Source organism: Mustela nivalis (genome assembly GCF_964662115.1).
Source record: "Mustela nivalis genome assembly, chromosome: 6".
In the NCBI taxonomy this organism is placed as follows: Eukaryota; Metazoa; Chordata; class Mammalia; order Carnivora; family Mustelidae; genus Mustela; species Mustela nivalis.
Genome location: NC_139025.1, coordinates 31,696,630 through 31,722,137, shown reverse-complemented (window position 1 = coordinate 31,722,137; position 25,508 = coordinate 31,696,630). Strand labels below are relative to the sequence as shown.

The 25,508-nt window shown below is 46.8% G+C and overlaps 1 protein-coding gene across 2 annotated transcripts; it reads right to left on the bottom strand.

The window, feature by feature from the left end:
• On the bottom strand, nucleotides 1-24,107 carry SLC10A1 (solute carrier family 10 member 1). Of its 2 annotated transcripts, none has more exons than XM_082734005.1 (5): nucleotides 23,486-24,107; nucleotides 14,644-14,854; nucleotides 4,855-5,033; nucleotides 3,125-3,321; nucleotides 1-336 (listed from the first exon to the last, which is right to left on the bottom strand). In XM_082734005.1, exons 1-5 carry the CDS (start codon nucleotides 23,839-23,841, stop codon nucleotides 161-163), a joined length of 1,119 nt encoding a protein of 372 aa, XP_082590131.1. In that variant the 5' UTR covers nucleotides 23,842-24,107; the 3' UTR covers nucleotides 1-160. The 2 variants fall into 2 exon arrangements, with proteins under 2 accessions (XP_082590131.1, XP_082590132.1); XM_082734006.1 differs by lacking the exon at nucleotides 23,486-24,107 and adding an exon at nucleotides 19,955-20,129.
• Nucleotides 24,108-25,508: the final 1,401 nt, after the last annotated feature.

Genomic DNA, 25,508 nt, shown 5'->3' with positions numbered 1-25,508 from the left:
TTTCATAGGGCTGTCTTCGAACAAGTCTTTATTTCTTAAACGAGTATCCATCTCTGAGCTGGGGATATGTGAGGCTCTTCAGGTGGACCCTCCAGGCAAGACTTGTCAGTTCTGGTAGTCCTGCTAGCAGTCTCGAAAGACTCCGTCTCTGGTGTTCCTTTCATCTTTTGCTCTCTAGTTGATCACACTGAATTGCTTTCTGACCAGAATCCAGGCCACTCAGGGAAGGCTGGGCTGTGCAAGGGGAGCACTCCTCCCCTTTGTGGGTGCCATTTCCTAGAGTTGCTGGAATGGCTTCTTCAGTTGCAGCAGCTGTGTAGGTCATTTTTGTTTTATCTGGAAAGTTGAAAAGGGAGTGGAGAAGGAGAGCAACTATAGTTAATACAAAGCTTGTTCGGTCAAAGAACATCCTAGGTATTGTATACTGTGGGGTTTTGCCAGGTCTCCCCCCCCCCCCCCCCAAATCACTTTACCACCTATCCTGCTATGACTTAAATTCTGGGGGAAGGATTTGTTTTCCCTTCAACATGCCTTATGGTAATACTATGAAGTAAGTCTAATATACTTACTAATATATGTATATTATATTAATTATATTTTATTATATGTATATTACTTTGTAATATATAATATATTTTTATAAATATTTAATAAAATTTACAATATATAATAATACACTTCTCGGGGCGCCTGGGTAGCCCAGTGGGTTAAGCCACTGCCTTCGGCTCAGGTCATGATCTCAGGGTCCTGGGATCGAGTCCCGCATCGGGCTCTCTGCTCAGCAGGGAGCCTGCTTCCCTCTCTCTCTCTCTGCCTGCCTCTCCATCTACTTGTGATTTCTCTCTGTCAAATAAATAAATAAATAAAAACTTAAAAAAAAAATAATACACTTCTCAGTACAGGAAACGTGTTCAGAAGGGTCAACTTGCATTTGGGGAGAAATGAGGGGCAGGGAGGAAAGAGTAACTTTAGGGGGTCTTCTGAGTGGAGTTTCCATGCCCCTTCAATGTTATTTGGTCATCCCTCTTTGTGCCTGTAGAGAGTTGGTGAGTTGTGATCATAGGAGTCAGAGTTCACCTGTCTTGTCCCCATTTTTGTAGAAGGGTACAGGGCTCAGAAACAAAAACAAATCTTGACCTTGAGCACAGGTGCGGCAGCCCTTACAGTGTGTAAGCTCTTAAGGTCTTCTGAGCTGCATTGTAGCCCTGCAAACTTAGGAACCTGGTTGGTTGGTTGGTTTAGAAACTTCCACCTCACACTACTTTTGTAAGGTAGTGAAGACTAAAGACTTCATGGGCAGTTGCCTTCAGGTAAGCATCAGACCGGATTCTTCTCTACAACTCCACTGTGGTTTGGTTTTGTTTAAGATTTATTCTAAAGATTTGATTTGTTGGGGGAGAGAAGGAGCACACAAGCAGGGAGAGTGGCAGGCAGAGGGAAAAGCAGTTTCCCCCACTGAGCAAGGAGCCCATTGGAGGACTCGATCCCAGGACTCTGGGATCATGACCTGAACTGAAGGGAGATGCTTAATTGACTGAGCCACCCAGGTGTCCCTTTAGGTGTAGGTTTATTTTAGAGCATGTGCTCCTGAACACGGGGAGTGAGAATCTCAAGCACACACTACTGAGCTCAGAACCTGACCTGGGCTCGATCTGACCCTAAGATTATGACATGAGCTAAAGTCAGGAGATGGATATTTGACCAACTGAGCCACCCAGGACCGCTTCCACTGTAGGTTTTGGTTTTGTCTTTGTTTTTTTAAAGATTGATTGACAGAGATCACATGTAGGTAGAGAGGCAAGGTGGGGGGGTTGAGGAGCAGGCTCCCCGCTGAGCAGAGAGCCTGATTGGGGACTTGATCGCTTGGACCCTGGACCGTGGGATCATGACCTGAGCTGAAGACCGAGGCTTTAACCCACTGAGTCAGCCAGGTGCCCCTCCATTGTTTTTTTTTTTTTTTTAAGATTTTGTTTATCTATTTGACAGAAATTACAAGTAGGCAGAGAGAGGAGGAAGCAGGCTCCCCATGGAGCAGAGAGCCCGATTTGGGGCTTGATCCCAGGACCCTGGGATCATGACCTGAGCCGAAGGCAGAGGCCTTAAACCACTGAGTCACCCAGGTGCCCCTCCACTGTAGTTTTAAACTAACACTTGAAGTTCTGAAATATGGTCAGCTACTTAACTGGTTTCTTTTTGATAAGATTACATACATCTTAATTGTAAATCCACATTTACTATTATGCAATAATTCCAAGAAGGAGATTGTCTCCTAGGGTCTGAGTCCATTCCCAGGGTCTAGAAACATCTTGAAGGTACCTTTCAGGTTCATGAGAAAAAAGTTCCAGTTGAAGAATTTGATTATATTGATGTATAGAATTACAAGATCCTAAAATACCTTACCAAGTAAGGTTTCCTGATTTGGAAGAATGACATTTGCAGTTAAGGTCCACCTAGAGGAGAGGGCCTTAGTGGTTTCCTTGAGGTTGATAGTTTAGAATAAAGAAGGAACGTCTTAGAAGTGCCATGCTATTGTTTAAAAAGTGATTCAATAATGATCAGACTAAGCTGTCAGACCAGATGATTGTGATACTGTTTAATAAGCTTATACTACTTTTGTTTACTCTGTAACCAGAGTTGGAGTCTTTTTGTCTCTTGGCTTATTAGTCTGTATTGCTTTAATATATTGTCTTTCATAAAGGAGTGCCAGTGGTGCTGGGGTTTAACCTGGTTCTAGGACAGGAGAACCTAGCCTGAAGAAAACTTGAGTTTTCCAGATTGTGAATAGGAGTCCATCACACAACTACCACCTCACAGCTCTCTAATATCTTAGAAAAATTTGCCCTATTCATTCTGAGTCTCTGTGGTCTCCCTAGTTAAAGTCAAAATTGCCTTGCTCCCATGAGGGCAAAGTTTATCCATAGATTCTTCCAGCTAGAAGACCACTGGAGTGCAGTGTCTGGAAATAGCGCTGGCTCTTTGAAGTCCTTTCCTGCTTTTGGTGCTGCCTGGTTTCTCGTTGCTTGATAAGAGCTGAAGGCCCAGCCAAAAGGTCCCTGCCAGAGATCTCTCTGCTGGCAAGGATCAGATCCAATATGGGAGAGCAGGAGAACGATTAAATACTCACCCTTGGAAGACTTCATTTTCTCATAGCACCGAAAGATGAGGATAAGAAGAACCCCTTCTCCAAGCTGGAAAATCATGTAGAGGAGAGGGAAGAAGAAAAGTGGTCCAATGTCTTCAGGGCGAAATGTCACATTGAGAATGGTGGAGCAAAGTTGAACATTTTGACATCCAGTTTCCATACTGACAGTGCGGCTGCACCTGTATAGGTTGAAAAAAAAAAAACAACTATTACCTCAGACGGGACGTGAGGGTGCAAATTCACTTGTCCATCTTCCTCCTTCCCAAATTACTTAAGACATTTATTAATAAGACTACTACTTTGAAGGTTGAAGTGTGGTGACTAGTAGGTTCACTGCAGGGTTACCAAATTAGAATTTGGGAGAGCTGTCTGGCTGAAGAGGGAGAAGTGGGAACCAGCATCATTCATTGGCTTGTTCTGTGGTTTACATATGGGATAGTTGCAAGGTGAACATAAAGTAGAAGATTGAAATGCCTGGGGGACCTTGTCCTGTTACCTAGTTTCTGATTTGAACATCTTTAATTCCAAACCCATAATGACAAAAAACTTGATGGGGTGCCTGGGTGGTTCCATTGCTTGAGTGTCTTGACTCTTGGTTATGGCTCAGGTCATGATCTCAGGGTCGTTAGATCGAGCCCCACGTGGCGGCCTTTGTTCAGTGGGGAGTCTGCTTGAGATATCTCCCTCTGTCCCTACCCCCATGCTTGCAGACTCCCAAATCTTAAAAAAAAAAAATTGATTCAGCCCCATTTTCTATCTGGTACATAGAACATACTCTTGCTCTTGTTTTACGGACTAAAGAGTGGGATGTTTACATTTAGTAAATACACATTTAATTTCGTTGAGTTGTGGTAGCGTTTTAAAGAAGTGATTAGAAATTCTGAAAGCCGTCTCACCACATTTATTATGGTTTCTCGTTGCTTGATAAGAGCTGAAGGCCCAGCCAGTCAGTCAGGATGACCCTTGATTGGGCATTTATCGCTGAAAATTGACATCTAGGGGTCTTTGACAGTTTTAACTCTACTAAGTAGCCACATGCTACATCATATAATTTGTTCTTTATTAGTGTGATTCTTAAAATTAATAACTTTTAAAGCTGTACTTTTAAAGCAATTTAGTTTGGGTGGGGGGCAGAGGGAGGGCACTAGGGTGCTACTAATGATTAGACTCTGGCAGAAATAGTTGTCTATAGCTGAAAAGAGGCCAAGTTTCTGAAACATAATGCCTGTCATACAGACTGTCAGGCTGACTGTCCCTGAAAAGAGCCCCTGAGTCTGTGAATTGGATTAAACTACAGCAGAGGTCCACAGCTGCTTTGACTCTTCCTGCCACTTAGCAGAGCTGTTACCCAGTGGTGTCCTTGTCAAGACTAAAGCCTTGGCAGCCAAGGAGGAAGCGTGGAAAAGGAAGATGATCGTCAACACTTAGCCATGATGACTTGGAGGCACTCCAGAGTTGTTTAGCTACCAGATTTCAGCTCAGGAGGGAGCACTTTGTCATGAGCTGTTGCTCTTTGGGTTATTAGATGCTTTTGTTCCCGAACCATTTAGTAACTTCAGTGTTTCTCACAGTCCAAAGTTTCTTGTTCAGTTGATGCATTTGTACATACTGCCAGGAAAATGCCTCCCCGGGGTTTTGGATCTTAGCCTTTTCCTGAGAGACGAAGACGAGAATGAAGCCTGTGGGACATTGAGATCTAAAATAATACCTACCGTCCATTGAGGCGCAAGAGGATAGAGAGGACGTAGCCCAGCAGGAAGCCGACGAAAGGCATCAGGGAGGAGGTGGCCAGCAAGTGTGGTGTCATGACAAACATGATACTCTTGCCCACGTTGATGACAGAGAGAGCTATGATGGCCACACTTAACAAGAGCATGATGATCATCCCTCCCTGTAAATGAGGACAGGAAGAAAAGGGAATTAGAAGGGTGGTAGGGGATAGGGAGGAACAAAGAGTCTGAGGAAGCATGGGTGGGTATTAAAGGTGGAAAACATGTTAATGAAAAATTGGTACTTGAAGGGAGTACAAAAAACTTTATCTCCCATCTTTTTGGAATTCTTACAGGTAGCTAGGAAGCATTTTTTTTTTTAAGATTTTATTTGACAGAGAGCATAAGTAGGCAGAGGCAGGCAGGGGGGGGGGGGGCGGGAAGCAGGCTCCCCGAGGAGCAGAGAGCCCAATGTGGGGCTCGATCCCAGGACTCTGAGATCATGACCTGAGCCAAAGGCAGAGGCTTAACCCACTGAGCCACTCAGGCGCCCAGCTAGGAAGCATCTTGAATGACAAATCTAAAATTTTTGTTACTATTGACTGTTAACAAGATAGCTAGATAATTGCCAGCAAAATGAGTTTTTCTGGAAATAGAGGAAGTACAGCTTGGGACAAGTAAGCTGTGATGAACCACAGGCAAGTGCTCAGAATAGGCAACTATGTCTTTAGAGAGGACAAGCTGGGAGGGGCTGTTATACTAAGTCCTCACTGGCAGGGCTGTTGCTGGGCAAGGAGAAATTCTTCCTCCTGCTGTATTATGTAAGGCAAACTTCTTTTGGCTATTGGTAGTGCAGGAGAGCTCTCCAGGGCTTCTAGGCTCCCCCCCCCCCTTTTTTTTTTAAAGATTTTATTTGACAGTACAAGTAGGCAGAGCAGCAGGCAGGTAAGGTGGGAAGCAGGCTCCCCGCTGAGCAGAGAGCCCGATGCAGGGCTCAATCCCAGGATCTTAAGATCATGACCCAAGCTGAAGGCAGAGGCTTAACCCACTGAGCCACCCAGGTGCCCCCTGAACTCCATTTTAAATGAGGTTTTCTTTATTTTCACATTTCTCCCTTTTTTTTTTTTTTTTAAGATTTTTATTTATTTATTTGACAGAGAGAGATCACGAGTAGGCAGAGAGGCAGGCAGAGAGAGAGAGAGGAGGAAGGAGGCTCCTGCTGAGCAGAGAGCCCGATGCGGGACTCGATCCCAGGACTCTGAGATCATGACCTGAGCCGAAGGCAGCGGCTTAACCCACTGAGCCACCCAGGCACCCCACATTTCTCCCTTTTGATCAAGGTCTTTCTTCAAAAGCATTGGTGATCCAGAGTCAGGTTTTTTATATTTAGTGGCTCCATCCACTAAAGTGGTTTTCTTCCTCAGTGCCAGGAAGGACTTTCCCTGGTGGTCATGTCCCATGTTGGAAAGTGCATAGGTTGGAACTGTTCAGGCTACATTAGAGTAACAAGGAAGGGTATGCGGGAGAACTCTTCAGGCATTTTCTTTCTGAGGTCTATATCTTGCCAAGATTGTAAGCGTTGGAGATCATCTTGGAAGTCTTTGAGCTAACATCTCTCTATTGGAGTGTCATTTCTGTAGAGATTTGATAGTAAATAAGTTTGTGAATATCTAGCAGAATAATTTGTATGTGTAATAGTCCTAAACTAGGATTCCAAACCTTAAGGCATCCAGCTAAAGAGGTCAAAGAATTGGGATGCCTGGGTGGTGCAGTCAGTTGGGTGCCTGCCTTCAACTCAGGTCATGATCCCAGAGTTCTGGGATCAAGTCCCACATCGGGCGCCCTGCTCAGTGGGGAGCCTGTTTCTCCCTCGGCCCGCTGCCCCCCTTGCTTGTATGCTCGCTCACTCTGACAAAATCTTGAAAAAAAAGTCAAAGGATTGATGGTTATGGTTGGAGAAAGGTTGAAACAAGGTCTGAGAACATCTGGCCCTAAGAGCCTAACCTGACAAGTCTTGCAGTTATAATTTGGGATAAAAGAGAAATTGGTTACAGGTAAGGAATCTCTGACCTCATGAACAGATTGCAATTTCTGGTGACAGGTTGAACAGTTAGAAAGTTTCTCCCCTTTTACAATAGATTGAGCCAAGAAAGGGAGGAAATAAGGTTAAGAAGCAATATTGAAAAAAAGGAATACAGGCTTAATATCTTGGGAAAACTCTGCTTCAAGTGTCATTTGCTTCGATTCCTAGAAATCATTATTTTTATGTCATGAATTGGTGTGCAGGTCCAGTCAGGGTTTGATGCTTTCATTAGATGATCCAAAAGTCTGTTTGGTGGCACAAGAGTTAACAGTACCTGTTAGGGGCATTTTCAACAGGATTGAGGGGAATTCTGAGCTGTCTCTTCCAGTAGGTAAAATCTCTGGACTACAAGGTGTGATGGTTAAAGTCTTCATCTCCTGGGAGCACACTATGGAAAGATTACTAAAGCAAGTTGAGCAATAGATGATAGATTTTGAAGGATTATGGCAATGCCTTTGGCCATGGTATTTGAAAGGTCTCTACAAATTTTGCCAGTTGGGTCTTAATGATACTGTTAATGTGTTCAGCTAGCCCTGAAGATTGAGGGTGGTGAGCACAGTGAAAGTGCCGTAAAAGTAGCTGAACTCCACAGACTTGTCAAAGCCCTTGACTGGTGGAGTGAATTTCCTGGTCACTATGAAGTTCCAGGGGCATTGATGACCTTTAGTGGGATTTTAGCCGTAGAAGTAGCAGTAGCCTATCTACAAAGGAAAGCTTCAATCCAGTGAAGAAGCATACAAACCATTACCAAAACACATTTATATACATGAGGTGGAGGAAGCTCTATAAAATCCATTTATCAAACTTCAAATAGTCTAGTAGGTAGTTTGAGGTGTAGGGAGCAGTGTGGACACGTTTTCTTGAATTATGTTTTGGGCAGGTGGGGCAAGCAAAATAGGTACTCCCTGGGACCTTGTTAATATCTCTCCACCGGTATTGGTTCATGAAGGTTTTCCAGTCGTCAGTAATGGGAACCTTGTGTCTCGAGCAGGACTAGATTATTATTATTATTTTTTAAAATTTTAATTGACCATGCCATTTTTAAAAAAGATCTTATGTATATCTTTGTCAGAGAGATCGAATACAAGCAGGGGAGCACCAGGCAGAGGGAGAAGTAGGTAAAGGGAGAAGCAGGCTTCCCACTGAACGGGGAACCCAACATGGGACTCAATCCTAGGACCCTGGGATCATGACCTGATCGAAGGCAGATGCTTAACCCACTGAGCCACCCAGGCTTATTATTTGGCCCAAGCCAGAGTTTTGTTTTGTTTTAAATTGACTAGCAGTTAATCGTTATTCTAATATTTTTCCTTTTGTGGGGCCAATTGTTAAGCATCTCTGGTCAGTTCTTCTGGATTATTATTTGGGGGAACATCCTTTTGAACATGACAGAGGTTTAGTTATTGGTTCCTTTGAAAGCAGCATTCTTTGCAGAAATATCCGTGAGGTGGTCTCCTTTAAGTCCCAGGGAATCAGGTTTAGGATTCCCAGGGACCTTGATAATGGCCAAGTGGCTGGCAAGAGTATGGCCTCTAATAATTTCTGGACTGAAAGGCCATTTTTAGTTCTGTCCCCACTAGAAGTGAGGAAGCCTTACTGGTTCCATACCATTCCAAAGCCACAAGCTACACAAAAGGCATACCGATTCTCAGGAGAGAGGTAGTCCCTTCAGGGCTTCTCAACTGCATTCTGAGTGAGATTTCCTTTATTTTCACATTACTAAGCCAGCACGGCTTCTAACTGACCTCTCTGGACTGCAGGTATTTCAGTGACTGCTGTGACTCTGAAGGCATGAGACTATTCAGTCCTCCCACAAGTGTTTATTTTCTTACAAAGTCATTATCTCTGGAGCCTGTATACACATATCTACCATATTACCATCGCTCGCTCCGCGTTATTTAGGAACTTGGAAGTTCTTGGAACCTGTCCTTCTTGTCTCAAATACCTCCATTACATGTAGGGACTGCCTCTGTTTTCGGATGAATCTGATTTCTGGAAGTTGCTAAGAGTCATCTGAAGTGAAGCTGGTAAAGGGTGGTGATTGAGCCAGGTAATGTGATTTTAGACTCCAAATTGATTTATAACCATAAAGGGGCAAGCCTACTTTCCTGAGTGACCTGCAGATTGGATATGAAGGAAGTTACCAAAAGAAGTTTCAGGAATGTTCTGGGTAATAAGGCAACATCAGAAACTCTGCAGGTCTACCCTGCCCCAGGGGAGTGCCTACAAAAGCAATATTTGTTGGGAACAGTGGTATGTTTTCATTTATTTTAGAATTTGCTTTATTTTAAAATTTGTTGATTTTATAAGTTACATCTTACATATTATTTTATTTTTTATTTTTTGAAAGATTTTATTCATTTATTTGAGAGAGACCAGAGCACAAGCTGGAGTGGGGTGAGGTTGGGGAGCAGAGGGAGAGGAAGGAGCAAACTTCCCACTGAGCAGGGAGTCTGACACAGGGCTCAACCCAAGCTGGAGGCAGATGCTTAATCAGCTGAGCTCCCCAGGCACCCTCATCGTACTTACCATTTTAACTTTTCAATAGGTGAATTTATGATGAAATTACAGTAGAACTTTTTAGCATGTAACATAAGAATGAAAGCTTTCAAACTGCACTCACATGTCTGTTTGTTTTGGAGAATGACACACCAAACTGATAAAATATATGCATAAATTTAAGGCTCTGTATCCCTTTAATCCTCTGGGTAAAGGAATATATAACAAACTTTTGTTGAACTTAACCATGTTATTTTCTAATATTTAGGTGTATTGCTTCCAGTTTCCAGTTCACTCATGGGACATATTTCCTAGTAATATTTAGAAAATTGTGGTAAGGGGTGCCCAGGTGGTTCAGTCAATTAAGCATCTGCCTTCGACTCAAGTCATGATCATGGCAGGGTTGGTGGTGGTGGGGGGTGCTTCTCAGCAAGAGGTCTGCTTCTCCCTCTCCCTTTGCCTCTGCCTCTGTTTGTGCTCTCACATACTCTCTGTTCTCTCAAGTAAATAAAATCTTTTAAAAAAAATAGAAATTGTGGTAAAATGTATGTAACACAAAAGTTGCCATTTTAACCATTTTTAAGTGTATAATCCAGTGGCATTAGTTACATTCACAAAGTTGTCTTGGTAACATTTTAACATTTATTTATATTGCTCAAATTTCAGCTGCACTGTTTTGCATTTCTGTGTTTGAATCCATATTGTAACGGATATGGCCATTTAAAGATTTTTATTTTTTATTTGAAAGAGAGAGTGAGTGCATGGGCAAGGGGGAGGGGCAGAGGGAGAGAGAGAAGCAGACTCTCTGCTGAGCAGGGAGCCTGATGCAGGGCTGGGTCTCAGGATCCTGAGATCATGACCAGAGCCGAAGTCAGATGCTTAACCCACTGAGGCACCCAAGTCCCCTTTGATGTGAAAATTTAAATGTCAACCTGTAATGACTAGTGGTCCTACCCCAAGATAGGAAGGACTTTCACAGACTTCATTGATAACCACATTTCAAGTTATATTGGAACACTTCACTGATAAGCTGTTAGTTTGCATTTGGATTGACTTCTCTTTTGGATTTTTTCCTCTATTCAATGACCAAATAGATTTTGTCCCCATCAAAAGAGTGTAATGGGTAATATAGGGGTTACTGGGCTACTGAAATTGTCCATGAACCCAGATACCCTCTTCTCTGTGGGCATCTGCTCTCATTCTCTCACTCTGGTTCTCCTGGGGTTGTAGAGTGGTTTGGAGCATAGATGTTGGTGCGACCCTGGTGTGAAGGCTGACTGCCAGTCTCCAGGAGTGTAAACATTGCTCAGCCATTCCACCTTTCTGAGTCAGTGGACAGCACAGCACTAGGCATGTAAGAACTGACTCACTGAATTGTAGCCCCTCTTCTTATTCATGGGTTAAGGAGGGGAATTGAACGCCCCAGAGCTTCCTGTCCTCTTGGTCCTACCACTTGTCCACAACCTCCTGCTGAGACAGGCCAGAGGTAGGTGCTTCTCTATATTTTCTGTACCGCCTGACTTTACTGCTCTGTTCGAGCTGACAGAAGCTGTGAGCAGCCTCCTTTCATAGCCAATCCATCAGCGTGCCAGGGACGCAGGAGATGATTTGGCTTATTCTTCCCACAAAGGTGGCATACAGAGGTTGCTGAATGACCAAACTAAGATGATCCTCTCATTTAGAGGGTTTGCAGAACTACAGAGACGGAAGCAGGAGCAGAGACAGGCCTTGAAAGACAGCAACGTAAGCCGCAAGTTGGCAAACACTATCACAGGGAGGTGGGGCCGGTCTCCTGTAGCAGCAGGTTGGGGAAAGCTTGGGGGAGTGGCTGAGGCACTGTAACAGCAGGACCCTTATTTAAGGGTGGTGGGTGGCTTGTGGTACAAGCAGACCAGGTCATGCTGGGGTTCATCAAACTGACCACATAGACTTGCATGGGTAATTTAGGGTATTATACTTGAATTGCCATTCCAAATAGAGCATCCTTGAACTTGTATCTTGGCCTGTCTAGATGTGACCTCCCACAAGATAATGCAGAATTTGAACGGATACCTTCTGCCAGAGCTAGTTATCAGAAGTTGGGTAATTGTGATTTGAAAGTCTCTAGAAGGGTTACATTTGGAAAAGGGCAGGGGCGAGTATTTGCTCAAATTTCAGCTTACCACTCATTCTCTTACACAAGAGGGAGATCTCACTGGACTCCATTTCTGCTATTGAATTGAGTGGTGGGTATGCAACAACCAGCAACAGGAGACAGAGACTGGCTCTGCCAAGTAGGTTCCGGGGCTTCCGGTTATTCCATTGGAATAAGGCAGGAGACTGAACTTTATCTTGAAAGCCTTGCCAGCTCTAAGATCTGAGATCGTTTCTGCATCTTCAGGTGAATATTTTTAATTAAAGTTATTCTGAGTTAAAAAGACCTACATTCTAATATTAGTTGTGACTGGCACTAGAGTCATTGGCTTTGTCACTTACAAAATGGGGAAGAACAGAGTTGCATTAAATGATATCAGGGTCACTTCCCATTTTTAATTTATTTATTATTATTATTTTTTTTGCATTCCTATACTTCTACAAACTATCTGGAGTAACATTAAATGATAGATGCAAACATGTCTGGGGTTTTTGCCCCTGCAAATGTGGGAAGTGTCCCAGGTGGAGGGGAGGACATATGCGAAGAGAAAAGAGCTGGGACTGGGGAGGTTGGGGATAGCAAGTTGAGAAAGGCCTAGAAAGCCCCATTAGGGAGTTCAAAGTTTATCCTCGAGAACGTACAGAACCGATGAGGTGTTCTAAGCAGTGGAGAGACACGGGAAGTGTTCGTACTGTCCATCTCCACCCTCAGGTTAAGACCGATCAGGAAGCCAGGTTAGAAGGCTGTTTCAGTTGTCCTGTGAGAGAGGACAGTGGCCCAAGTAGATGATAGTGTTCTCAGAGATGGGGCGGAGTGGATGGATCGAAGCAACACAAGGCAGAATAGACAACAGCTGGGTGGGAGAGGCGATGGAGAGGGGACCCTGAGAACGATTTGATGATTTTGTGGCTCCGGCAGCTAGGCACATGGAACGCCATGGCTTGAGATAATCACATGGGGGAAGAGCAGGCTTGGGGGGGAGATAGTTTGAGCTTAATGAGCTTTAAATGCCTGACATATATTCAGGTAGAAATATGTGGCAGTTAATAAACGAATTCTGGAGTCAGGAGATAGTTGAGGGCTGGAGGTGGTGTTCTGGAAGTCATCAGCTTGTGGATGGTCATGGAGATGGACCAGATCTCACGGTGGGGAGATCCTGGGCTTAGGGAAATCTGGCAAGAAAAGCAGAAAGCCTGGGCTGAAGGCAGAGAAGTAACTTTTACCAGGGAAACTCACTAGGAAGTCCAAAAAGAAGTGCCCAAGAGGTGAGAGGAAAGCAGGAGTGTCCGGTCACCACAGCTGAGGGGGAAGGCTTCTGAGAGAGAAGCATCGTCAGTCATACCAAAGGTTGCTAAAAAAGTTAAGGACGAACCAAGAAATGTCTGTTGGATTTGGCAAAAAAGTAGATCATCATGCTGAGTGGATGGGAGACCAAGGAGGAGAGAAGTGAGAGATTCAAGGAGCTGAGACTAATTAGCTGAGACTAATTGTTGAAAGTCTGTCACTTGTGAGAGCTGCCCTCGTGGGTGTGGTGGGAGTGGAAGGTGTGGGGGCGACACAGGTGCAGGGAGGGGTGTTTCTTAAAGCATGGGTAGGGGAGGAAAGGCAGCTGTTGCAGCCCAGGAGGGATGGCTTTTGTTTTTGTGTGTGTGTGTGTGTTTTTAATTTTATTTATTTATTTGACAGACAGAGATCACAGGTAGGCAGAGAGGCAGGCAGAGAGAGAGAGGGAAGCAGGCTCCCTGTCAAGCAGAGAGCCTGATGTGGAGCTCGATCCCAGGACCCTGGGATCACGACCTGAGCCGAAGGCAGAGGCTTTAACCCACTGAGCCACCCAGGCGCCCCTGTTTTTGTGTTTTAAAGAGAGGAGAGAAGCGAACCTGTATCAGTACTGATTGTGAAGAACCAACCAGCATGGAGACTTGAGAAATGAGAGCAGAGGTGCCGGAGGCCATAATCACTAAAAGCAGATCTCTGAGAAGCAAGAGTGGAGAGAATGGGTGGAGCCACCCAGAGCTGAGGCGGGGAAACTGAACATGGACGGAGGAGAAACGACTTTTCCAGGTCTGTCAACAGAGTGGGAAGGACAGCTGAAGCCACTGAGTTAGGACTGGGCCAGGACAAGGGCAAACCTACCCTGGGCGATGGTAGTGCGAAAACTGAAAAGTCCTGACAACTTGCAACTCCTTGGTCTCAGGCCCAAAGCTGCTGCCAAGGCTTGAGCTTCTAAGCAGCAGGCCTCGCAGGCTGATCAGAGGCAGAGTCCTTCCTGAGGACAAGCACGGAGTCCAGGCCTTGGAGGGTGAGCAGTGAGCTGGAGGGGGGAGACTTACAGGGACTGAGCTCCAGGGTTACAAAGTTGGTAGGGGTCCATCGCAGCACTCCCAAGAGTCTATGTTTCTTCTGAGGACAGGGCAGTGGCATGATGGCCTGTGTGTGACCACAATGCTCCTCCAAGCCCCCTGGGACTAGTCATCTCTCCTTCCCGTCCCACACCTGAAATGCTGGGAGTGTGCACAGTACCTCTTCCCCTGTTCTCTTCTCCTCTGGCTTCTTGTAAAGTCAGCCAAGTTTGCCGTCATTCCCCCTGAGTTCCTCTACTCAGGCTACCCCCCCGACCCAGGCTGACCCAAATCCTACCCTTCATGGTCTACCCATCCCGATCTTGCATTCAGCCAATACCTAGTTGTGCACTGAATTTGGTCTTATTTCTCATGGGTTCCTTCACTGTCTGCTAATATCAGACTCATTGACGACAACGAAGCTTCTGAGTATAGCATAAAACTTAGCATCTAGTAGGTATATGAGAAGTTTTTTATTATGGAAATAATGAAAATAAAAATTACGAGAAATAATCATCATATGATTGTGCATGTGTTCTACTTTTTTCTCCTTACTTTTCAAAAGTATTCTCACATACGTTACAACCCCACGAGGTAGGTGTACCAGTAGTCGATCCTTTTACTTCTTCCAATAAGGAAGGAAACAGACACAGAGAAAGCCATGACTCTCCTCAAGTTATACACTGAGATGATCGTGGCATTCTTGCTCCCTGTGCAGGTCCCCAGGTTCTTACCTTGGTGACATAGCGTACATATTGCGGCCGTTTGGCATTGAGATAGATTCCAATGGTGCAAGGAATGAGAACCAAGATTAGTGATATCACGATGCCTTTGTAGGGTACCTTGTCCTTCAGATCCCCATCATAGATCCCCCTGGAGTAGACAAACAGGAGGAGGGGCATCATTCCCAGAGCAAAGAAGGTGGAGCAGGTGGTCATCACGATGCTGGGAGGGAGAAGCAGAGAGAGTACAGAGTGAGCCCATTAACATAGACTGTTCTGTTGATTACCTGCTATGAGCCAGGCATTGTGCTAAGCATTTTACATACATTTAATTTCTTTTTTTCCAGTACGCTTAGGAGATACAAGTTACAGGTTGATACTCTCAAGTTCTTTACTTTCTGGTTTATCTTTACATTATTTTTGATAAGTAGAGTGTGAGTCCCAGAGCCTGAATAATATATCTCTGCTCTAATCTGTATCCTAATTGTACTATTACCGTTTCCATTTGGACTCCATTACCTGTTAGTCCTGTATAGGGAGAGGCCTTCTGGAAAGGCTGGTTGAAAGAATAAAGAAGCTAGAAAATATTGTTGGATTTGTGGATATTCATGTGACCATATATGGCTCTAGCTTCCATTCTTGTAGGAGGGTTGGGCAAGAGGGGTTGGCAAGATCCCAGAAAAGCCCCACTAAGTGTGTGTTTCTCCTCCCCACAGCCCTATTATCTATATACACTGGTTGTTTCCATAGAAATGAAATACAGCTTCATTGCACATCAAGCATGGCCTAAGTCAAAGGGTCCAGAGTGTAGCCATCAAGGACAGCAACAGGTAGAGGTATCACTAGGAATAAGTAGCTGCCAGAGGTGAGGAGAGACCCTCAAAGAATATTGTGAACTAAATAATGGGAAAATCCTTCTTCCAGGAATATCTAAAACACTAAATACATATTTGAGCTTGTAGAAAAGTTAGGGAGTTTTCCAGATACCAGCAACAGAATGCAAAGGAGTTTGTGGGTGAGCTTATGCTGAAGCGGCATGGTGTGGAGTGAGTAGGGAGTAGAGTGTTAGTCTTGGTAATCTGAAGGCTTTGGTTCTCATGATAAAGGGAGGGACCAGAACTGAGGTCATCTGGCAGATTGGGCGCCTGGGTGGCTCAGTGGGTTAAAGCCTCTGTCTACGGCTCAGGTCATGATCTCATGGTCTTGGGATCAAGACCCACATTGAGCTCTCTGCTCAGCAGGGAGCCTGCTTCCTCCTCTCTCTCTTACTGCCTCTCTGCCTACCTGTGATCTCTGTCTGTCAAATAAATAAATAATCCAAAAGAAAAATTCCAGAAATATTTTTTGTACATTGAGACCTAATCCCCCAAGCCAAATGAAGAAATAGAGCAAAGAATAGCGAACGTAATTTTCTTTTCCCTTTCTTTCTTTTTTTTTAAACAATTTTTTTATTTATTTGAGAGGCAGAGAGAGCCTGGGGAGAAGCAGAGGGAGAGGGACAAGCAGGCTCCACGCTCAGTGTGGAGCCTGAGGCAGATCTCCACCCCAGGACCCTGAGATCATGACCTGAGCTGAAACCAAGAGTTGGACGCTTCACTGACTGGGCCACCCAGGCACCAGGTATGGAGACTTAGCCTTTCAGATATCAAGACTTACAAAGTCATGGTAATTAAGAAAACGTGGTATAAGGTGGCCACACAGACCAAGAGAAGAGAGATTCCTAGAAACAAACCCACACATACTGGTGAATTTTATCTATGTGAGAGATGGCATTATCAATTACTGGAGAAAAATTCATTCAGTGGTACTGGGAATTCTCTCTATTCATTTGGAAAAGATAAAATGAGATCGCACTATACATAAAAATGAGCAATTGAAAATCTCCATGTGAAAAGCATAACTTAAAAACTTTTCAGGGGCACCTGGGTGGCTCAGTGGGTTAAGCCTCTCTCTGCCTTGGGCTCAGGTCATGATCCCAGGGTCCTGGGATCGAGCCCTGCATTGGGCTCTCTGCTCGGTAGGGAGCCTGCTTCTCCCTCTCTCTGCCTGACTCTCTGCCTACTTGTGATCTCTGTGAAATAAATAAATGAAATCTTAAAAAAAAAAAAACAAACCCAAAAACTTTTCAAAGAAAGTGTAGGGAAATATCTTCATGATCTTGAGCATAGTCAATGATTTCTTAAAGGAACCCTCCCCAGACACAAACTGCCAAGGAAAAAGATTGGTGAATTTGAGTCCATTAAAATGAGCACTCTCTATTAAAAGACATTAACCTATGAAGACCAGTCCCAAACCGAGTTGACCGTTGCAACACACAAAAACAACAAATACCTCCAGTTCAGTGAGAAAAAACGTGCAAGAGGACAGTCCAAGAGAAAAAGCAGCAAAGGACATATTTCTAGCAGAGGACCGATGGTGATCCGGTCATTGGCCAAATGGCCAATAAACATATGAAAAGGTGCTAAACCTCCCTTGAAATCACATTTAAAACCGCTGCGACCCATTCCACGTTCACCAGATGGCGCCAATGACAAAGTCTGACAGATGACGGCAAGGAGAAAAAAGGATCTTCATTACGCCGCTGGGGAAAGTGTGAAGGGCGAGGCAAGAACTACTCTGGAGACTCATTTGTAGGCGTGCGAACCCCACGACCTGGCAGTCCTGCTTTGATGTTAAGTACTTTCGCCCCGGGAGCATGGGACACAGGTACAAGACTGTTCACAGCAGCAGAATGTAAAATCCACGTAAATAAATGTCTGTCAGTAGAACAGATGCATTCCAGCAAACTACACTGTGGGTCAAGGGCCCTGGAGAAGCTGTTCTGCACATATGCCCGTATCTTAGAGAGGTGAGTTGTCAAGTGGTCTGGCCAGCAGGCTACTGTTGTTATAACATTTGAGGACATGCAAGTTCAATGATGTGTCCTGCTTAGGGATCCATGCAAGGAGTAGTAAGAGTGTGTCTGGGACCACCTCCAGCTGGGAAAGTCCCCGCCTTTACAAGATGGCGCTTGGCTCACTGCCAGCAAAATAGGCTTGGCTCACTGCCAGGATAATACTTTGGGGCACCTGCAAGTAAACAATGAACGTTCTGGTGAAGCCCACCTAAAGGAGGACATAGTCATTGGCTGTTTCAAATTTAATCAGCATAGTAACAGGACTCTCATTGGCTCTCCCCATTGCTTGGCCCCTTATTGGTCACCCTGTGGCATATAAGCTAAGGAAGTTGACGAAATAAATGGATGAAGCATTAACACCATACCAGGCTGATTGTCGGTCTTGCAGGCCGGGGGCGACAAATGGTGCCGAAACCCGGGAATCGTTAAAGAGTAGTAAACCTTGCAAGGAGAAAAACCGCAGGTAAGCGGGGAAGGGACCACGATCAAAGTGGTGGGAATCTTGTACAAGACCGCAACAAGAAGCGGGGCGGCCATAGAGCCGGGATTTTACAAGACCGCAACAAGAAGCAGGGTGGCCATAGAGCCGAGATTTTCTTATCGCTTGTGAAATTAACCTAAGCGGCCTGATGGGTTCTGAATTATCAAAATCTAGATTGGAGTGTTTTTTAAAGGACCTTCTCAAAGCCAACGGTGCACCTCTGAAATCAAAAACCATCAGAGCATTTCTAACTACAGTGGAAACCGTTGCACCTTGGTTTTTGGACGAGGGTTTGTTAAATATTCTGCAATGGGACCATTTAGGAGAGGATTTTAAGAAAAGAGATAAAAGCAAACCATTGCGGCCCGGAACATTAGCTATATGGACTCTGGTTAGAGGATGCCTTGGGGGACATAAGCCGAGATGTGAGTCAGCTATTGAAGAGAGAGCTGAGGCCCTTGAGGAAGTTAAAGAGGAATGGCCATCTCCTGCTTCAGAAAGAAACAGTTCTAGCAAAGAGGAAGAGGAAATGTCAGGGGAGGAGTTAGAGCAAAAATCTGAGCCCTTACAGTCTTTGCCCACAGCAACCCCTAGTGCCCCACTACCGTATAACACTTGTACGAATAGGGATATATGTGGTTATCATGCACCTACTACTGAGAGTTGGACAACTAAATGGAAAGAAGCTGGTCTTACCTCAACTTTCCCAGTTTTAGAGGACCAAAATCACCAACGATACCACCAGCCGCTTGACTTTAAGTTAGTCAAGGAATTAAAGGAAGCAGTTTGGCAGTATGGCCCTCAAGCGGCTTTTACTATCTCCTTAGTGGAGTCTATAGCAGGAATGAACTTAATTCCAGAAGACTGGGGGAATCTAGCAAGGGCCGCACTTTCTGGGGGACAATACTTGGTATGGAAGACAGCATGGCAAGAACACTCTCAAGATGTTGCTCGGTGCAACGCCGCAGCCAGTAACCCGCAGTAAGTGAACAATTGCAATCAAAATATGACCTTCTCCCCAACGCCTGTTTGCATAGCTCCTCCTTTTCTTTTCCTCCTCTTTAATGGCAGCAATCTCGATGATGATCGTCTCAATTGCTCAAATGACAATTGCTCCTTATCCCAATGCTGGAACGGTACCAACTTTCGCTCTGCTGTTGTCATGCGTATTCCCACTAACATTCCAGTCCCTGTTTCTATTACAGATGATGTATCCATAGTTCTTCTCTCACGACAAAAAAGAGACTTCGGAATCACTGCTGCCATAATAGCCGCTGTTGCAGCCTCCGCTGCAGCAGCTATAGCTGTCGCCGTGGCATTGGCCACTGCGGTACCAACAGCAGAGGCCTTAAATACTTTAGCTGAGGGTACCGCAGCTGCCTTACAAACGCAGTCGCAGTTGAATGCCCACCTTAAGGCTGGTTTATTAATTCTCCATCAACGAGTGGACCTACTGCAAGAACAAGTAGACATCCTGGCAGATATTATGAGTGTTGGTTGCCTTGTTCCCTACCCCGCCCTTTGTGTTACCCCTGTAAAATTCTCTCAATTTAATAAGGCCAGGAATTCCTCCCAACAGCTCTCCCAGTATTTGCAGGGTGCTTGGTCTGACGATTTTCAAAATTTCACTCAAATCCTTCTGGCTGAGATAACTCGAGTAAATAGTACACGTGTGCAACCAGCTTCCCTCCCTGAGCTATTTCAAACATTCAGCAATGTTCCAGTTCACCAAACAATGGGCTGGCACAATTGGTCTTCTTGTCCTCCTCCTTATTGGCATTCTGCTTCTATTCAGAAAAGTTCGCCAATGTAGAACACAGCAGCGAGAGCAGAGCCAAGCTATAGTACAAACCCTTATGTCAATAGAGGCTGGGACATCTCCCCAGATATGGCTAAGCATGCTAGATCGGTAGTCAAAGATGGGTAAGATCAGTGGAGAAACATACCAACCTAAGACGGGACAGAGATCATCGATATCTTGTGTCTGATGACGGGTAAGGATGTTTTCTGCTACTGACGACCTAAGACAGGCACGATCTCTGCCATAAAACAAAAAAAGGGGGAGATGTCGGGAACCGCCTCTGGCTGGGAAAGTCCCTGCCATTACAGATGGCGCTTGGCTCACTGCCAGGATAGTACTTTGGGGCACCTGCAAGTAAACAACGAACGTTCTGGTGAAGCCCACCTAAAGGAGGACATAGTCATTGGCTGTTTCAAATTTAATCAGCATAGTAACAGGACTCTCATTGGCTCTCCCCATTGCTTGGCCCCTTATTGGTCACCCTGCCGCATGTAAGCTAAGGAAGTTGACGAAATAAACGGATGAAGCATTAACACAGTACCAGGCTGATTGTCGTTCTTGCGGGCCGAGGGTGACAAGAGTATAAAAGGGTCTGTGCTCCCTTGGGGTGGGTAGAGCGGCCCCAGACAGGGGAGGGACACAGGGGGTTCTGGCGCTAGCTATGGATCTCATTTTGGGAGAAAAGCCACACACAACTTGTGTGCTTGTTTTGATGCCCTTGGGCAGAGGAGTCATGCTTACTCTGGCTTGGTACCATCAGAAGTTCTGGAATTTGCTCTGGAACGTGGTGTGCCTTGCGAACTCTGGTGGATGGAAACCATGCCCCAAGACCTCCGGGTACCTCCTATCTCACCAGTGTCTCTGACTGTCATGATCCTCTCTTTATCCTGAAGGATGGGGGAGGACTTGTCCAGCCTCTAGCTCTGAGATGGGGGCTTGTTTCAGCGGAGCAGTGTGGACTTGGCTGCCTCGGGAGAGGACGGGGAGCAGAGGGCCAGAGGGAAAGGAGTCGTCATTTTTTATTTCTCTTTCTTGACTCTCAGAACACTGCACATGCCCTGGTCTTGGACATCTGTACACCCTGGATGGGGGGACAGGTTTGGAGCCCTTGTCAGTAAAGGCACTGGAGGCTGAAGCTGAGGGAGCGTGGGGGGACCCAACAGCTTCTGGGGGAGTGTGAAATTCCTGGAACACCTTCTGTCTCAGCCTGGTTAGGCTTCCTACCTCTGGGGTGGGGAGGGGAAGGCCTGCGGGCTGGTTGAAGGTGTGGGGCAGCAAAGGCAGTCCGAGGGGCTCACAGCCTAGAACGTGGCCTCTGGCCCGTGATGGCGGTGACCCCAGACTCACTCCAGCCGTGAGGAGCGGTATGAGTGGGAGAGGCTGGGACTGGCTCCAGGCGCGACTTTCCCGCACATTCTGGGAAACCTCTGGCAAGTGTCTGGACTTCAGTTCCTCATCTCTAAAGCAGAATCAGGGCCTTAAGATTAACCATAGCTCTGTGTGGGGAATCGTCCCGTGCTGGGCTTAAAGAGAGGTCCCGCCTGGTAGCCTCCCAGCTGTAGTGGCTGGCTCCAAACAGGCTCCATTGGGCTTGCACAGGGTTTTAAAAAGATGTTAATGAGTTGTCAATATGGAAAACTTTGGAGCTTTCAGGTAAAAAAGGGAGATTTGACTTTTTGGAAAAGCAGGAAACATTCGGCGGCGGCTTCATGCTCCCATGGAACACCCATGGTGTGGACACCTGGGATGTGCCCTGTTCCGGACACCCGCACCTCGTGGCTTGCAGGTCACTGCCAGTCACTGTGTTTCTTTCTATTCATGCCTGGCCCTGAAGGTATCTGAGTGAAAGGACAGCATTTGGAGCCTCGGACACATGTATTAGCCTCTCTGTGCCTCAGTTTCCTTATCTTTAAAATGGGATTCGGCCCAGCACCTCCTCCCAGGATGCTGTATGCAGGTTTCCTGCAAAGTGCTTGCCGCAGTGCCTGGCTGTGCTGTATTATCAGAATCATTTCTCTGTGATGCATGGAAGTTGTTGTCCCAGATGAACTTCGACTGTGATTTAAAGTCTGGCAGCCCATGAAGCTAGGTGATGTGGAATCCATGTTCGGCTGTGGGGGTCTGAGGCATGGTTCAATACGCAGGGAGGTCTGTCTGTGGGAATGGGCGTTATGGCAGAAGTTGGGCATCCCAGCATTTTCTTTGGGAGAGTTGAGGGTCCTCAGGAGCCCAGACCAAGAGGTCAAGCAGGAGAGCACAAGGGCTCATGCTCCTGTGTCTCTGGAGGCTGGGCTGAAGGCTCGAACCTCACAGAAACTTCACAGCATCCATTGGCCACTGAGGCTGGGACATCTGGTCACTCACACTTACGACACCCCTTTAACACTGGAATGAAGCTATAGTTCGGGTTTCTCGGGACACAGAGGCTGCAATGCACCTTGTCCACAGGGCAGACTGAAGACGGAGGGCTTGCTTTGCGGCAGGAAGGATTTGGATCAGATGGAAGAATTTCCTCACAGGGAGTTGAACATTGAACATGTTCCCATGGGAGACTGTGCAAGCCAAACCCCTACTTTGTGCCTGTCTTCCCATCAACTGCCTCAGTGAGTGCTAAGTCACGTGGGTAGAGAGTCCAGAGCTCAGAAGGTAGGTCCCAGTAAAGACCCGCTCACTATTTGTTTTTCATTTAAAGTTCGGTGGCCTTCTGCTGCACCAGATTTCTTGGCTGGTGTGCTTAGTAATGTTCAGCCGGGTGCTGGCCAGCATGAGCAGCTGGACCGTCTGAGCCCACTGCCCTACCTGGCATGGAAGAGGGTCTCCACTGGGCACTGAACCTCAGGGGGGTTAGGCTGGACATGGAGGCTCACAGAGAGGCCGGGGCTTTTGCTGGTGATTTTCCCTCAGCCAGCGCGGGCTGCTGCTAGGGCTGGAGCAGGTCTGAGTGAGGTCTCACTCTGGCAGGCATTCTAGATCAGAGTCCCGTTCAGCTGGTCCCTGCATAAGTGAGCCCTGATTTCTGCTGCGATGCTTTGGGTGAGGGGATATGGCGAATCTGCCCCCTCCCAGTATGGCTCATGCAGCCCAGCACGGCCTGGGAAACTCTGGGATCTGCCTAGTTGTGTCTTTGCATGGATATGTTCCTGTGCCTGATAGGCCCAGCGGGGTTAGGAGAGGCCATCCCATAGGCCTGGATAGCTGGAAGGATCTTTGAAAAGATTTGTCTGTTCTACAGGGATCGGAAGGGCTCTTTGGTTCTAAGCCAACTTGATCTCCCTGGAGAAGTCTGGAACCCATGTACACTCCCTTTCAGATCTCTGGCCTCAAGGCAGACAACTTGCCCACCATGGTTAGGGGGCAGAGCTCCCCAGAGGCCTCTCAGGTTTAAATAGTACTCCTATAAGTCAGTTTCTGTGGCCCATCTGAGACACCTCTGGAAGTAAGGGGGTCTTCAGGAGGACTCTGGACCAGCTGGTCCCCTTTGACTTGATGCTTAAACCAGGATGTATCCCAACTCCTGTCTGCAGCCCAGTGTAAGCCCTGACAGCAGTCCCACGCACCCCTACCCTAGCCTCCACCTGGCCCCCACTCACTGCCTATCCTGACTTTGACCTTGACTGAAACATCTCCCATGCAGCTTCCATTCCCCAAGCAGCTCCCTCCTCACCTCCAGTCCTACCTGAGGTTCATGTCCCCCTTCATGGCCAGACTGAAGATGTTGGACAGGGTCCCGCCAGGGGAGCAGCCGCAGACGAGGATGGCCAGGGCCTCGATGTTGTTGAGCCGGAAGACCTTGCCCAGAATAAAGGCAGTGAGAGGCATGATACCGTACTGGGCCATCAGGGCGATGGCCAGTCCCTTGGGCTTCCAGAAGTGGGCCTTGATCTTGCTGAATTCCATGGTGCAGCCCAGCGAGAGCATGATAATGAGCAGCAGGAACACCAGGATGACACTCAGGGCCGTGTCGGTGGGGCGCTTGCCGAAGTGGGGCGGGAGGGTGAAGTTGAGCGGGGCCGTCCCGTTGTGAGCCTCCATCCTCCTGGGCAGCTGCAGAAGGCCGCGGGACCCAGCGCAGCTCTTGTTTGCTGAGGACTCCCTTTCCTGTCCAGTCTTTGCTAGGTGCCTTCTTCAGTCCCCTCTAGGGCAGGATTGCTCGGGGCAAATAGAAGGATTATGCAACTGGCAGAGCTGCTTCTCTGGAGGCGGTCCAAAGGGGAGAGAACCCAGAGCCTTCTCTGCCTGCTCCAACTCTGCCTCTGCAGCCTTCCCAGGGGGCCCTTACGCTTCCCTCTCAACACTTTGGCTACCCCTGGGACAAGTAAGCCGTGTCTCTCCTTCGCCGCCCACTGAGTGCACCTCACGGGCGTTCTGCCCCTGGGGACCTGTCCAGGGCCTGCACCGATCCAGGTCTGGTCCTCCCTGTTCTCTGCTCAGTCCCTGATACCTCCGCTCTCATTCAGGGGGAGACGCCCTTTTCATTCCCCCAAATCTGGGTGGTGAAACAGCTGAGTGACTCGTTTCCTTGCGGGACTGATGAGGGAGCAGGAGGCTGGCTGAGGACAAAGCAAGAGCTGGCGCCTTGCAACCCCCCCTTCATCCGCTCCCCTCCATATGTGTAGCATTGCTCAGGCACCCTTGACTGCCATAAAATGATAAATAGTTAACTTGCTGAGATCACAATCCTGCAAGGCAGGAGTCTCCCTTGGTTTGCAAATGTCCTTGAGATTACAACAAAGAAGTTAACCTTATCAATAGCCCAATTTCCAAAGACACAGAACTCAGTTCCTCAAGCCTAATGTCACCCTCCCCTCCATAAAAAACCGAAGGAGGTGGAAGTAGAAGGAAAAGTAAATAAAGTTAAATTTCTTCTAAACCTAAATCTCATTAACAAGGAGGCTTGATAGCAGGAATGTAACATTCCACCAGACTTCCAATTGTCTTTACTTGATAGTAACCAAGTCTTCAATATCCTGATAGTATTCTTTGCCCCAATAGCCCTTCTGAACACCCCTTTGTCCTCACCTACCCAACTCCTGTGTATATAACCAACCACTCCTCACAACCCGGGGCGGCCACAGCTCTTCCTGCCCACGGGTCCTGTCCCCGTGCTTTAATAAACCACCATTTTGCACCAAAGATGTCTTAAGAATTCTTTCTTTAGTCATCAGCTCCGAACCTCACCCCACCGAACCTGACTTAGGTTCTGGGACTTCATCAGGACCAGGACCGAGGTAGCAGATCTCAAGGGGCTGTGGGACAGGGGAGGGACAGGCGTGCAGCTGGCTTCCAGGAAGCGATTTGTCCGTGGCTCTTCTCCTGCAAGATGATAGGGCCCCATGTCCTTCTCGCCTGTTCTGGGAAAACTCTTATCTTATTCCCGCCTGGACAGAGCAGATCCTGAGAGGTGACTATGCTCTGCAGAGGGTAAAGCCTGCTGGGACGGTGAGGGCCTCTCAGGAAGGTGGGGAGGCTTTTTCCTTGAAAGGCAGCTCTCAGGGAAACCCTGCAGCAGAGATGGTTGTGCCCCGATTTCCCAGCCAGCAGCAGCCGGAGTGGACCCATCGCTTGGGAAATTTGCAGAGAAGGAAGCAGGAGCGCACAGGCTTTCCTCTCTGATGTCCTGACTGTTCTACTTGCTCTTTGCGCGTGTGTCTGAGGCTGGAAGCCAGGTTCTGCGTGGCCGCAGAAGGGCGGAAGGAGAA

Bases quoted from the DNA above. Each gene is read 5' to 3' on its own strand.
- SLC10A1 (XM_082734005.1), bottom strand. From the start codon at position 23,841: ATGGAGGCTCACAACGGGACGGCCCCGCTCAACTTCACCCTCCCGCCC. The intron at 14,855-23,485 runs GTAGGACTGGAG...TCTCCCTCCCAG, and splicing joins AAGGGGGACATGAACCTCAG to CATCGTGATGACCACCTGCT. The intron at 5,034-14,643 runs GTAAGAACCTGG...CCTCATTTACAG, and splicing joins ATGTACGCTATGTCACCAAG to GGAGGGATGATCATCATGCT.